Raw genomic sequence first — 15980 nt, forward strand, 5'->3', positions numbered from 1 at the left:
CAATGGTGCGATCTCGGCTCACTGCAACCTCCACCTCCAGGGTTCAAGCGACTCTCTTGCCTCAGCTTCCCGAGTAGCTGGGATTACAGGCACCCGCCACCACGCCGGGCTAATTTTTTGTATTTTTAGTAGAGACAGGGTTTCTCTATGTTAGCCAGGCTGGTATCGAACTCCTGACTTGTGATCCGCCCGCCTTGTCCTCCCAAAGTGCTGGGATTACAAACGTGAGCCACCGCGCCCGGCCAGGTGTTCCATTTATAAAGCAAAATACAAAAATGAAATGGCTAGGGGCACGAGGCCGCCTGGTGGGTGAGAGCAGCGGCCATGGATGGCTTTGCGCAGACCAACAAACAGCTAAATTATAGAGGAACTACATATTGAAATGTAAATTCACGCATGAGGTCTGTATTAATATTGAAAATGCCTAAATAAAAATAATCTTTTTTTTCTGAGCCTGGGGGTGGGGGCGTGGAGTGGCGTGGGGGAGTTGGGGTGGAGGGGGAAAGGGTCTTTCTATGTCGCCCACTGGTGTCAAACTCCTGGGTTCAAGCAATCCTCCCGCCTCAGCTTCGGAAGCAGCTGGGAATACAGGCGCACGCATCAAGCCCGGTTAAATAAAATCTGTTTCCCCCAGTTAAAAAAAATTAATTTGTGTGGGTACATAGGTGTATATATTTCTGGGGTATATGGGATATTTTGATACAGGCATACACTGTATAATAATCACATCAGGGTAAATGAGGTATCCGTTACCTCAAGCATTTATCCTTTGTGTTACAATATAATCTTAAAGGGAAAAAAAGAGCAGCACAGGTAGTACTGACTGCAGCTGTACAGAAACAATGCGTGCCATAAATATTCATTTGAAAGAGAGGGGTTATGATTATTTACAATCATTAGCGAATGTGGCAACATTCTGGGCACTGACAAGAAAACTGCCACAAACATGCAGGCATAATGCACAATAAGCAAGTCCAAGCTGTGGTCGGGGCTCCCTCGCGTCCCTGTAAGCTCTGAATTTAGAATGGGGTGGACCGCCTGCTGATCAAGGGTTCTAAAAGGCTGGCGGCTAATGGACCGCCAGGGGGCGCTCCACGCACGTCTCCACGTCCCCGGGCGCACCTCGCGGCCGCGCCCGCTCGCTGCCAGGCCGCTCCCTCCGTCCCTCACCCGCCCCGACTCGCTTCCGTCCCGTCCGACGCCAGGGGGCGCCGCAGGCTGCCTGGCGCGCTGCTCGCGGCCTCGGAGGGCCGGGGCTGGGTGGCAGCGGCCATGGACCGCTTCGTTTGGACCAGCGGCCTCCTGGAGATCAACGAGACCCTGGTGATCCAGCAGCGCGGGGTGCGAATCTACGATGGCGAGGAGAAGGTAAGGGGTCTGCCAACCTTCCCAACGGGCTGGCGGAAGGGACCCCCGGTGGGCGCGCGGCCCGGCTCAGTGCGGCCCGGGTCGGCGCGGCCCGGTCCCCGGCCTAGCTCACGGCCCTCGGCGGCCCGGCAGGCCTCTGTGCGGGGTGCAGCGCTCTTGCGCTCCCCGCCGGTCGGTAGCACGCGGCGTGGGGCGCTCGGCTGCCTCCCCAGCGCGGGTCCCAACTTTGGCACGGTTCCCAGCAGGCGCGGATCGCGGCCGCTTCCCTCCGCCCGGAATGCTTCCGGGAGCGCACAGCTGCAATGCCCGGGAGAAGGAGCGCTCGCCGTCTGCGGGCGCCGGGCGGCGATCGGGCAGTCGACTTCCTTGGCGTGGTTCCAGACCCCCTGACGACACCAACCTCGGCGTCGGCACCGGACAGCCCCGTTCCGCCTTTCTGTGAGGAGGGCGCGGTGGCCGTACAGTCCGTGCCCCAGCGGAAGCTTTAGCTTGGACCTTGTGCAGTCGGAGGGATTAGCATATCTGGGCAGAGGGGTGAGGGATTGCTTCGAAAGGATTTCCTAAAGAGGTATCAGTGCTTCATTGGAATGCCCTTGCCAAAGGCTATTGGGTTTTTGTTTTGTTTTCTAATTGCTTTAGAAAGGCGTTCTGAGCGTGTTTTGTAAAGTGTTATATTAATAGTAGACCGTGCCTTGTAGTGCAAGCATAAATCTTAGAAGGTGCGTTTGCAAATCGAGAGGAGAAATAGGAAGTGTAAGTAAATATTTTGTAGATACTTTGTTGAAACTATGAAATATCTTGTCCTGGATTGAAATGGATAAACTGGAATTAGAAAAATTTTAAAACTCATTTACCCACAAGCATTTTTGATTTCCAGAAGTTTTAATTTGCTACCTCTCTTCCCTTGCCGTTTTATTAACGACACTTTCCGCTGTACTTTGATATAAGTTCCTCAACTCAGCTTTTCCTGGTAAGTGCTTACAGCTATTTAGAGGCACAGGTGACATTGGACCCAGGTCCTCTGACTCTCTTAGGGCATTTTCTATGGGCTGTGTTGCCTGTATTATTGAGTAAAGGTCTTTTCCTTAAATAATTTGCTTGGACCTAACTTCACTTACTGCCTTAGCACTTCTTAATTTAATTAATTAATTAATTAATTTTGAGACAGAGTCTCGCTCTATCGCCAGGCTGGAGTGCAAGTGGCGCGATCTGGGCTCACTGCAACCTCCGCCTCCCAGATTCAAGCGATTCTCCTGCCTCGGCCTCCTGAGTAACTGGGATTACAGGCGCCTGCAACCATGCCCGGCTAATTTTTGCATATTTAGTAGAGACGGGGTTTCACCACATTGGCCAGGCTGGTCTCTAACTCCTGACCTCAAATGATCCGCCCGCCTGGGCCTCCCAAACAGCTGGGATTACAGGCTCTTGAGCCACTGTGCCCAGCCTGCCTTGGCACTTTAACTATCTTGATCTCAAGATGAGTCTTCCATCCCCGGATTGGAGTGACAAGCTATTTTTTTCTCCTTTCTTACCAATTTACATCTTTGTGACTATTTAAAATGGGAAGGTTAATCCACCTCCCCTTCCTCGGCGTTTTGATTTTGCCTCCCCTTTGAGAGGAACCGAATGTTGACAGTGTTAGATCTGTCCTCAGAGACTCCTCCAGTGCCACTCCCTGAGGGAGCACTAGGAAGTCATGCTTTTGCAGAGCATGGCATGATACTGTTCTATGGAACTCCAATTTGAAGACTAGGAACACCTTTGCTGGCAGGCAGTATAGCTGTGATAGATTTAAAACAGTGTAAAATAACAACCATTAGTAGTTTTATATGAAAGATACATTGTTGAAGTTTTAATTTTTACTTTAAAATTTTTGCTGCTTGTATTAGCAGACAAGTATATAGATGTCAGAGGTTTAAGAAACAAATCATGGGGAAAACATTGCTTTAGACCCTGTGATCTAGTCCAGAATTAACTCTTCTAAAAGCTTGAAACTGGAGTGGAGCTCTAAGAGGAGTCTCCTTACCACTGTGCCCCAAAGCTGGACTTAGTGACTTGCTGAGCTGCCTTGCAGCTATGCGGTCCCTAGGCTGAATGGGGCACAGGCTGACTCCTGGGGGAAGGTGCGGTATCCTGGCTTCCTTCATCTTTTGGAAGGTTTCCAGACCTCCTGTGGTGCTAGAGACTTTACAAGGTTACACACATTAGCCCCCAAATCTGGTGAAATTAGTCTCCCTTTTAGGATGCCTCACTGGCTCCTTTGGCCTAGGGACTGCAGTCCAGATTGCTTAATCTTCATAGTTTTGCATCCCAACCCATTCCCTGGGCAAGCGTGTGCATGGCTGTCTTCTAGACTAGTCTGATGTTTCTGGAGCACAGAAGGTGTGCCTTGCTCATCCTTGTATCTCCTAGCTGGTTGTGGGTGTGAAACACATTTTTTTTAAACCCGAATAATAAAGTACCTACTAGGAGCCAAGAGCTGTATATATCATCTCATTTAATCCTCTCATCAGAATATGAGGTATTTTACTGAATGAGAAAGTAACGCCAAGAGATACAGTGACTTGCCTAAGATCCACAGAGAGAAGATTTAAATCTCTGTTGATCAGACTCAAAGCCTGTGCTTTGTTCATGGAGCTACAGTGAACCGAGATTGTGCCACTGCACTCCAGCCTAGGCAACAGAGCGAGATTCTGTCTCAAAAAAAAAAAAAAATGACTTCATAATGTAGCAGTCACCGGTGTCACCCTTGATATAATGTTTAATACCGCTAATCTTCCCAAAGACGGGGAACTGAGACCCCACAGGTGATAGCTGAGAAAACTGTGAGCTGTCTAAGGTCACACAACTAGTAACTGGTGGAGCTAGAATTGCAAACCAGATCCAATGGACTGCTCTTCCCACCGCCCAAGTGCCTGTTATGAATACATGCAGACTCGCTTGTTTATACAGGCACAGTTTTCATGGGCTCATTATGACTAGATAATGTGTTACTTTCATAAGCAGTGTAGAGAGGTCGTTTGACTTCACAGACACTTCTGTAGCCTCAGCCAATTTAAAAAATAATGTAAGGTTAGTAATGTGTAAAGTGGCAAGTTGGCAGCATATATCAGAAGATTTAGAAAATTGTGTATTCTTTTTCAGCTAACTCACTTTTAGGAATTTACCCTTGGGAAATAATCAGAAATGCATAAAAATATTACATATGAGAATGCTCATCTCAGCATTATTATGTATTACATATAATATTATTATATATGGAAAAATTGGAAGCAATCTGAATGTTCACCATAGGGATTGGTTAATTAAATTATGGCATGGGGCCAGGCGTGGTGGCTCATGCCTGTAATCCCAGCACTTTGAGAGGCTGAGGTGGGTAGATCATCTGAGGTCAGGAGTTTAAGACCAGCCTGGCCAACATGGTAAAACCCCGTCTCTACTAAAAATACAAAAAATTAGCTGGGCGTGGTGGCGGGTGCCTGTAATCCCAGCTACTTGGGAGGCTGAGGCAGGAGAATGGCTTGAACCCGGATGGCAGAGGTTGCTGTGAGCCCAGATCGCACCATCGCACTCCAGCCTGGGCAACAAGAAACTCCATCTCAAAAAAAAAAAAAAATTATGGCACGCCCTAATTAGCATGAGGAATTGCCAATGATAGGCTGCTAACTATATTTTCTAACTATACTATTAATAATAGTTATAAACCTATCATTCTATTTAAAGGTTATATATGTATACATAAACATCTGTGTATATATACATACACACTCTGGCTGGTATGAGTTATTATTTCATTTTCTTTTTCAGACTCTAAATATTTTCGAGATTTTCAACACTGAACATGTATGACTTTTATAACAGAAAAAATTTAAATTAAAAAAAACAGGTTAAGAACTTTTCAGTGAGTGCTGAAGTTAGATCAATTTTTAAGCAGTTAAAATTATTCTAGGTTCTGAGTGGTGTAAGCAAACCAGCCTAAACTTGACTATCAGGTTTAGATCTTAATCCACTGGAATCCCGAAAGGGAACTGTTACAAAATTTCTTCACTTAGAGCAGCAACATTTTACATTTGCACATTGTTAATTGAGGTAGCAGTGGAACATAGGCTGGCTCCAGCCTTAAATTAACATGTATGTGCTTGGATTTCAGTAAGATAACATACGAAGTTTCTTAATCAGAACTATATGTTCTATAATGCAGCATTATGTACTTTTTTTTTTTTTTCAGACGGAATCTCGTTCTGTTGCCCAGGCTGGAGTGCGGTGGTGCGATCTTGGCTCACCGCAACCTCTGCTTCCCGGGTTCAAGCGTTTCTCCTACCTCAGCCTCCCCAGTAGCTGGGATTACAGTCGCCCGCCACCACGCCTGGCAATTTTTATTTTTTTTTTTATTTTTTATTTTTAGTAGAGACGGGGTTTCACCATGTTGGTCAGGCTGGTCTTGAACTCCTGACCTCTTGATCTGCCTTCCTCGGCCTCCCAAAGTGCTGGGATTACAGGCGTGAGCCAAGGTGCCCGGCCTTTTTTTTTTTTTTTGAGATAGAGTCTCTCTCTGTCGCCCAGGCTGGAGTGCAGTGGCGCGATCTCCGCTCACTGCAAGCTCCGCCTCCCGGGTTCACGCCATTCTCCTGCCTCCGCCTCCCAAGTAACTAGGACTACAGGCACCCGCTACCACACCCGGCTATATTTTTTTTTTTGTATTTTTAGTAGAGACGGGGTTTCACCGTGTTAGTCAGGATGGTCTTGATCTCCTGACCTTGTGATCCGCCCGCCTAGGTCTCCCAAAGTGCTGGGATTACAGGCGTGAGCCACTGCGCCCGGCCTTTTTTTTTTTTTTTTTTTTTTTTTGAGACGGAGTCTCCCTCTGTCACCCAGGGTGGAGTGCAATGGCACGATCTCAGCTCTCTGCAAGCTCCACCTCCCGAGTTCACGCCATTCTCCTGCCTCAGCCTCCGGAGTAGCTGGGACTACAGGTGCCCGCCACCAAGCCTGGCTAATTTTTTGTATTTTTAGTAGAGACGGGGTTTCACCGTGTTAGCCAGGATGGTCTCGATCTCCTGACCTCGTGATCCGCCTTCCTCGGTCTCCCAAAGTGCTGGGATTACAGGCATGAGCCACCGCGCCCGGCCAGCATTATGTACTCTTAAGATAATTAAATATTTGCTTTTGGAGAAGGGAAATTTACTCATTGGCAAAGAAGAGATTTAAAAAATATTGTAAACTTAGTTATTTGGTTTTGCATAGATGAGATTAACCAAAATGTTTGAAGCCAGACTGAACTAAGTGCCAGAAGTACATATGTTTTATTTCTGATTCTGAGAAAAACATGGACTCATAAGGTCTATTCTCTGACATGTTGAAGTTTGTTGGTGGGACAGTCTCTCATGAAGTGTATTTAGACTAGATGGTTCAGAAGGTCTGTTATCATTAAAGTTTACTAACCATATTATTTACTACTTAATGCTATTAATAATACAATCAGACCTTACTCTTAGAAAACAATTTTTTAAAATGTATGTCAAGAAGTGTGTTATTTATTATGCAAGGACTTTTTGACATATGTTCCTATGTGTGCTTGATTTAACAAAAAATGATTTATATGTAGTTCAGAGTTACATGAAGTTATACATGCCTGTGATCGATTTTTTATTTATTAGACATGTAACAAAGTTGTTAAATATGGATAAGCCAAAGGAGAAACTTGAAATAATCAATAATCCTACTACCCATAAGCAGTTACTTTTAGCGTATTCTGTGTGTGGAGTCATGCTATATATATTTTGAGACCTGCTTTTTTCTGTATTAATATCATAAGTCTCTTTATTATCAACCGCATAAATAATTTATTGTTTAAGAATGATATATAGTAATGCTCCAATTTATTTACTTTTCATATATATGTGTGTGTATATATGTGTATATATACATATATATGTATATGTATTTATATATATAAAAATATATATTTTTATACATATATATGTATATGTATTTATATAAAAATGTATATATATATTTTTTTTAAACGGAGTCTTGCTCTGTCACCCAGGCTGGAGTGCAGTGGCGCGATCTCGGCTCACTGCAAGCTCCGCCTCCCGGGTTCATGCCATTCTCCTGCCTCAGCCTCCCGACTAGCTGGGACTACAGGCACCCGCCACCACACGTGGCTAATTTTTTGTATTTTTTAAAGTAGAGACGGGGTTTCACCGTATTAGCCAGGATGGTCTCGATCTCCAGACCTCGTGATCCACCCGCCTTGGCCTCCCAAAGTGCTGGGATTATAGGCGTGAGCCATGGCACCCGGCCATATTTTTAACATATTATTTTAAACTCAAAACAATTCCAGTCTTATTTTAATAAACTGGACGCTCACTAAAATGCTTTCCTTAGAATTTATGTTGTAAGGCTGCCTTATAAATGGGACTATCCTTGTAACTGTTTTTTGTTGTTTTTTTTTTTTTATTAGCTCAGACTTAGGATCAGATATAACTTTTAAAATAACTGGATATTCCTGGAAAGGACACAAGGAAGTCCTACCTTGTGGCAAATTCCACTTTCTAGTAACTCGAGTTAATAGAAGCTTCCAATATATATCTTGCTTTTAACAGAAACACAGGGGTTTAATTTATTAATCTCTTGGGTTCCAACTCTAAAATTTGCTTATTTATGTAACTTTCAGGGCATAATAACAAGTAGTAAGGGTTAAAGTTTTGGTCCTGAAGACCCAGCTGGCATTTCTTTGTGATTGTATTGTAGTTTTGAAGAACATTTAAAAATTTATATTTTGAATAGGTGATACATACCCAAAGAGTATGTCCTAGTCAGCTCGGCTGCTAAAACAGAATAGCATAGCCTGGGTGGCTTAAACAACAGGCATTTATTTCTCATAGTTCTGGAGACTGGGAAGTCTAAGATCAAGGTGCTGGCAGATTTGGTTCTTGGTAAGGGCACTCTTCCTGGCTTGCAGATGGCCACCATTTCCCTGTGTACTTGCATGGTCTTTTGTCAGCACGTGTTCATGGAGAGGAAGCCCTCCTGTCTCTTCCTCTTCTTATAGGGATACTAGTCCCATCATGAGGGCCCCACCTCATGAACTTCTAAACCTAATCACTTCCCAAAGGCTCCATTGCCAAATACCATCGCGTTGAGGGTTAGGGCTTCAACATATGAATTTGGGGGTTTTTGTTTAATGCTAATGGGTTTTATGCCTTCTTAGAAAGGTCTTCTCCCCTCAGATTATTTTAAAAATTATCTCATGATTTTTTTCGAGTGCTTTTATAATTTTTTTCGTTTTTTACTCAATTGTTTGATCCTTCTAGAATTCATTTTGGTGCATTGTATTAGGTATAAATCCAGATGTGTGGGTTTTTCTTTTTCCTACCTGGCAACCCAGTTGTCCCACTGCCATTGATTGAATCTCCATCCATATTTATTTTTGTATGTATTTGTATCTATTCCTGGATTTTATTTTCATTAAAAAATGTTATGAGTGTTATACATGAATTCAATTGCAAAGAAATTCAATCAGTAAAGTGTAGAGGTAAAAAAGAGCTCTTTGCTTCCCTTCTACCCCTTTCCTCACACTTTTTCTGAGATAATGATTGTTAACAGATAATTGTGTTCCTTTTAGACCCCTTTCACTACTTGTGTGTCTGCAGACACACACATATACTGCATATGTAATATTATAAATTGCTGCAAATCACTTTCTTTCCCACTCATCCAATGTCTTAGAGTTCTATGGTAATCCATGCAGTTCTACCTCGTCATTTCTTTTTAACCTTTGCATGCATTGCAGAGTATGAATGTGTATCATACCTGGTTGTTGTTTGCATTTTTTTCTAATTCTGTCAAGACTATACAAATAGCTTATGAAGTATGTAGCATTGGTTCTCTTTAATTTGTGATAAGCCTATTCTAAAAGTAAAATGTTTGTTTATATGATTAATTTAGTGTGGTATAATTCATGAAGAAGAAAATCGGAACCACAATGAGTGATATGTTATTAATATTTTGTGATGCTCTTTCTTTCTAGATAAAATTTGATGCTGGGACTCTCCTTCTTAGTACACACCGACTGATTTGGAGAGATCAGAAAAATCATGTAAGATACAGTTTTTTGCATCTGTTGTAGGTTTTATTTTGTTTATTTATTTTTTAGAGACAGGGTCTCGCTGTATTGCCTAGGCTGATCTGTAACCTCTGGACTCAAGTGATTCTCCTGGCCTCAACCTCCCGAGTAGCCGGGGCTACAGGAGTGAGCCACCATTGTAGGTTTTAAATCAACTGGAGCTTTTTCTTCTTTTTTCATTTCTAATAAAACTTATATAATGAATGCAATAATAAATTTTACTTTTCTGAATGACAAAAGAGTGTGTCCCATGTAATTTCTCTGAATGGAGTGCAAAAACAGGAGTTAGCGTGTCGTCCCTTATTCAGCTCCAGAAAAATCCATGTAGTTACTGGATGGAGAATCATGTTTTTTAAATACTAGTCAAATTCTACTCTATATCTAAATGTTCCATGTGTAACAGTGGAATAATTCCCCCATCAGTTGTGAGGGAGTCTTTACAAAGAGCTGGTATGTCCTTAAAACCACTGGTTGTCCTAGGTTATTGAGAATCAGGAGGCTAGGCCTGCCATCAAGTGCATGCTTTTACCTAGATAATGAGATCTGTCTCTAAGTCACTCAGCAAGAGGAGTCCCCCACGCACCCCACCCTTTTTTTTGAGACGGAGTCTTGCTCTTTCGCCCAGGCTGGAGCGCAGTGGCGCAATCTCGGCTCACTGCAACCTCCGCCTCCCAGGTTCAAGTGATCCTCCTGCCTCAGCCTCCTGAGTAGCTGGGATTACTGGTGCGTGCCACCACGCCCGGCTAATTTTTGCATTTTTTAGTAGAGACGGGGTTTAGCCATGTTGTTCAGGCTGGTCTCTAACTCCTGACCTCGTGATCTGCCCACCTCGGCCTCCCAAAGTGCTGGGATCACAGTCGTGAGCCACCTTGCCCAACCTGTTTTTTGTCTTTTGTTTTTGGGAAGGAGGAGAATTATATGTATATAGAGCTGATATCTTTATTCCTAAGAGCTTCAACCTGAAAGTATATATACATTAATCTCAGTGTTGCCAGTAAGATAGCTATCTCATCTGTTTTTATTTTCCTGATTGTTCCCCCAGACCCCTGTGAAATTTTAGTACCACAAATAAACTATATACTGTACTGTAGCACTTGAAGGGCTGCTAGCCATTACAATATCTGACTTTTTTGTACCTGGGAACTAATTTTTGTCTCCTAGGTCTGATATTGCCCCTGTTGATAATGCATGCCTTAGAGCAGGGGTCCCCAACCCCCCAACCCCCGGTACTGGTCTGTGGCCTCTTAGGAACTGGGTCACATAGCAGGGAGTAAGTGACAGGTAAGCAAGCATTACCACCGGAGCTCCACCTCCCATCAGATCAGCAGACGCATTAGATTCTCATAGGAGCAGGAACCCTATTGTGAACTGTGCATGCAAGGGATCTAGGTCGCGCCCTCCCTTTGAGAGATGGTCTGAAGTGGAACAGTTTCATCCTGAAACCACAACCCCTGCTCCCCAGGAAATACTGTCTTCCATGAAACTGGTCCCTGATACACAAAAGGTTGGGGACTGCTGCCTTAGACTGTTAATATTGTCTAATCCTTTTAAAAGTAATATATATTCAGAAAATAAATCTTTTTGGGGAGGATAGAGTGGATGTCCTTAAACCATATGTTGATAAGTTAATCTTAGTATAATTTTTTGATTATCATATAAAGAGGTCAATTTGGACAAATTTTAGACTTACTACATTGCTAGTCACAAATAAAAATTAAACATAACTGTTTATATATGTTAAAAATTGGGCTAGGCGCAGTGGCTCATGCCTGTAATCCCAGCACGTTGGGAGGCTGAGGTGGGCGGATCACCTGATGTTGGGAGTTTGAGACCAGCCTGACCAACATGGAGAAACCCTGTCTCTACTAAAAATACAAAATTAGCTGGGCATGGTGGCACATGCCTGTAATCCCAGCTACTCAGGAGGCTGAGGCAGGAAAATTGCTTGAACCTGGGAGGCAGAGGTTGTGATGAGCCAAGATTGCGCCATTGCACTCCAGCCTGGGCAAAAAGAGTGAAACTCAGTCTCAAAAAAATAAAAATTAAAAATTAAACATACTGGCTAGACACAGTGGCTCATGTCTGTAAATCCCAGTACTTTGGGAGGCCGAGGCAGGGGGATCACTTGAGGTCAGGAGTTCGAGACTAGCCTGGCCAACATGGTGAAAGTCCTTCTCTCCTAAAAATACAAAAATGAGCCAGGCATGGTGGCTCACATCTATAATCCCAGCTACTTGGGAAGCTGAGGTGGGAAGATCACTTGAACCTGGGAGGTGGAGGTCGCAGTGAGCCTAGATTGTACTACTGCACTCCAGCTTGGGCAACAGAGCGAGACTCCATCTCAAAAAAAGAAAAAATTAAACATATGAATAAAGGGATACTACATCAATATTTTCTGTTTAAAACTGTTAATAATTGTATGTGGGCATATGAGTGAAGTATGGAAAATTATAAAGAAGAGAAAGTCATCTACATAAATGCCCTCCTTAAAATTATTTTGATGTATCTGTTTTGTTTTTTGCTTTCAGTGTAAGAAAATATTACGAGTAAAATGTTTTCATAGAAATATTACTCTTAGAAAATGCACCCATTGTGGCTGGGTGCGGTGGCTCACACCTGTAATCCCAGCACTTTGGGAGGCCGAGCCAGGTGGACTACGAGGTCAGGAGATCGAGACCATCCTGGCTAACATGGTGAAACCCCGTCTCTACTAAAAATACAAAAAAATTAGCCGGACGTGGTGGCGGGCACCTGTAGTCCCAGCTACTCGGGAGGCTGAAGCAGGAGAATGGTGTTAACCCAGGAGGCAGAGCTTGCAGTGATCCGAGATCACGCCACTGCACTCCAGCCTGGGTGACAGAGTGAGACTCCGCCTCAAAAAAAAATAAATTAAAAAATAATAATAATAAAGAAAATACACCCATTGTAAAAACAAAAGCTAGTTACAGCTTCTTTTAAACTTCTTATGTTCTTCCATGCAGCCAAATGCCACCACATTACTGTTTTCATTTAATTTTTCCTTAAGTTCATTTAAGGAGTAAAATCATTATTGTTTTTCATTATTTTTATTATTAAGGCATATGGCACTGTAATGCTATAAAACAAGGATTTCTGACAAGTGTTATGGATGTTGTTTAGAGTCTTTCATTTAAGCTACTGATTTCCTCCTAGGAGTGTTGCATGGCCATTCTCCTTTCCCAAATTGTGTTCATTGAAGAACAGGCGGCTGGAATTGGGAAGAGGTAAGTCTGTGTATAGCATAGTCTTTATTCACAGAAAACATTTCCTGTTATGCTATTGGCCAAGAGGTCCTATCTTAGACTCGATGTATGAATCCATTCTTAAAGCATGAATAAAGCTAAGGTTTGCTGTAATATCCTTGTTTATTATACATGGGTCATAATAAAGAAATGTGGCCCAGTTATCATTGTCTTTCCATAGACTCTTTGCTTTCACATCCCTGTGTACCTGTCATTTCATACTTAAAATCGGAAATAACCTATTTGAGAAAAATAACTGACTTTGCTCCTGTTTCTAGCCTGATCATTAAGTTTGTTTCTCAAGTTTGACTTGTTCAGGTAGCAGAATTAAACAGCATATAATAATAGTTATTGTACAAAGCAGGACATTTATCAGAATAATAGGGGTTACAATGAACAATTAGACCAGGGTAACAGGGATACAATGGGACTATCCCAGGCACACCAGGAGATGAGGCCACTCTGGTATAAAGGCGTAAGTTCAAATGTTCCTGTTTATTCAAATGTACCGAAAACTTGGCTTTATATTTTAAGTGAATGTAATTGAGGAGACATGAACAAATATTATCGGCATGGGATATTTTTTTCCTATGTAGGCTTATCTTTAGGTTTAGCATAATTAGGCACTTCAGTAGAAGTTAAACAATGTTGAGCTTCACTGGACATGCAATGCATGCCTTGATCATAATGTTATGATTTACTGTAAAAGATTATTTATTTGATATAAAAGAAACTAACCAATGTTTTAAAAAGATTAATAAGCCATAGATTTTTTTTAAGCCATAGATTTTTAGGGTAGGTTGTTCTTATGATTTATATTTTCCCCTTATCAATTTTCTCCATTGTATTAAGTTCTAAAAAGTAAACTTTAAGGTTGTTCCAGGTTATCTGAATTTTCCTTTCCTGTGTTCCAAGGAAATCTAAACTAAAAAAAAAATTTAAAATATTTACCTTCACGTTAGTGTCTTATTTTTTAAACATGTCCAGTGAGGAGGACTTCAGTAATATGCCAAGTTACTTTTCAAGTATTCTCTTTAGTTCCCAGCCCCTCCCCTCAAACAGTTATATTTGCATTGATTTCAAGATGTGTACGTTTCACCTTTTAACATCTCTGAAGATGCTTTTTTTATTTCATAATTTTTTTTTTTTTTGAGGCAGCGTCTTGCTTTGTTGCCCAGGCTGGAGTGCAGTGGCACTATCTTGGCTCATTGCAAGCTCCGCCTCCCAGGTTCACGCCATTCTCCTGCCTCAGCCTCCCGAGTAGCTGGGACTACAGGCGCCCACGACCATGCCCAGCTAATTTTTTGTATTTTTAATAGAGATGGGGTTTCACTGTGTTAGCCAGGATGGTCTCGATCTCCTGACCTCATGATCCACCCGCCTCAGCCTCCCAAAGTGCTGGGATTACAGGCGTGAGCCACCGTGCCCGGCTTTATTTCATAAATTTAAAATTTAATGAAGTATAGTAATTGGATGACTTGATAAAAGAATGTATACAAAACTTGGCATAGACTTTTTATGCTTACTGTGGAGCTTTTAAACTTTTTTCGATTATACTCATTAGTTTTTCATTGGGTGTCCTTTCACACAATCTGATAGTAGGGCTGAGCGTTTTTTTTTTAGTTTCAGAGACTGTGAAATGCTTTTGCTTAGTTATCTTAATTGTCATAGTTTTGTTGCTCTACTTGATGATTTGTTTCAGACATTTCTATGATTCTGCTCACATAGTTTATTTTCTCACTTCACTTAAAGAAGTTTACCACAAGGGAATAGGAGGAGTCCTTACAAGGCTGGCCCCACCCATTCACATTGAGGAGGCCCAATGCCTGGTGTTTCAATTTTACAGTGATCTTTAGGTAACCATATGGTTCCAAAAAAAGAAAAGTAAAATTGAGTGGTAGGTGTGTATCTATAGCATGATCAATAAAGAAAAAGCACTAAACTAGGTACCCGGGATACTTTGAGTTTTTTAGTTTCCCAAATCTTTATAGAAGATTGCTTATTGACTAGGTGGAAAAAAAAAAAAAAGGAGGAAAACAGACTTATTAAGCTGACCAAATATAGTGGTATTTTTAATAGCATAGAAGATTATGATAGTCATAAAGATAATGGTAGTTTGTGTTCTTAGAGCCACAGCATTTTGGGAATTGTTTTTGTTATTGGATATCTTTCTAGATCATGCTGTTGATTGAGTGGCATTTTCCAACAAATGATACTGTAGAATGTTAGTTTTGGATGGAATTTTAATAAAATATCAGCTGGCCATTTTTACAGATAAGTTTTCACATTTTGTTTTCAAATGAATAAGGGTGTATGCTTTGGCAGAAATTATAGGCCCCCTTATAACCTCTGGGGATGTTTGTAGTTGGAAAACCATAATCATAAACTCAAAATTTTGCAAATTTATTTTGACCTTATTTTCTAAAGTCACACTCTAATTTAATCTACAGAGCTAGTAACTTGAAGCTTTTTGGTTCATAGCTTTGGTTCAAGTTTTAAGTAGAGAGATTTTTGAAAGCTTCATTAATATTGAATTAATACACACTTTAAAAGGATGCTTTTTGGGATGTTTGTTTCTACATGAATTTTAAAAGTGATTTGAAATACATAAAAAGTTATAAAAGTAGAATTAGTTATATTTTTTTGAAAGGCAATTCAATATATTACATTTGTTCTTTCTTCAGTGCCAAAATAGTGGTTCATCTTCACCCAGCTCCTCCTAACAAAGAACCTGGCCCATTCCAGAGTAGTAAGAACTCCTACATCAAACTCTCCTTCAAAGAACATGGCCAGATTGAGGTAAGTTTCCACATGAATAAAATCGTACTAGAAAGGTGTGTGTGTGTGTGTGTGTGTGTGTGTTGTGGCTTGTTAATATGATGGAAGGTAGTATTATACAACATACCAGATTTCACCATATTTTTACAATAAAATTTTTATTATATCTTAAGCCTTAACAGTGAGTGGAGAATATGAAGTTTAGGTTTCAGTGGGAATGGGAAGCAGAGGTTGTGGTCCCAAGGAAGGAACAGAGGCTGGGAAATACACTAAGTCATGCCATTCGCCTGCTAGCAGAGTTTTCAGTGGTATAGTTTAGTTAAAGGAACAGAGTGTAAATGCAGTGGTATGTTGAACTATCTCAGTATCTGAAGGTTCCCCAGCTTTAAATCAGGCTGTCTGTCTTGATTAACTCCAGTTAATCTTAATCACTTAAGTACTTA

At 41.7% G+C, this 15980-nt stretch overlaps 1 protein-coding gene across 4 annotated transcripts in view; it reads left to right on the plus strand.

Moving 5' to 3' along the window:
• Positions 1 to 1146: 1146 nt before the first annotated feature.
• VPS36 (vacuolar protein sorting 36 homolog) overlaps positions 1147 to 15980 on the plus strand; it is a 38033-nt gene continuing 23199 nt past the window's right edge. For 3 of the 4 annotated variants that reach the window (XM_034936760.3, XM_034936762.3, XM_034936761.3), the window contains exons 1-4: positions 1147 to 1368; positions 9404 to 9472; positions 12671 to 12741; positions 15444 to 15558. In XM_034936760.3, coding sequence (XP_034792651.1) covers positions 1273 to 1368; positions 9404 to 9472; positions 12671 to 12741; positions 15444 to 15558 — 351 coding nt within the window. In that variant the 5' untranslated portion in view covers positions 1147 to 1272. Of the gene's footprint in view, positions 1369 to 1621; positions 1937 to 9403; positions 9473 to 12670; positions 12742 to 15443; positions 15559 to 15980 lie in introns of those variants that run through there. The other variant, XM_003807452.6, reaches the window with a different exon arrangement.

This window comes from Pan paniscus, chromosome 14, assembly GCF_029289425.2.
Source record: "Pan paniscus chromosome 14, NHGRI_mPanPan1-v2.0_pri, whole genome shotgun sequence".
Taxonomy (NCBI): Eukaryota; Metazoa; Chordata; class Mammalia; order Primates; family Hominidae; genus Pan; species Pan paniscus.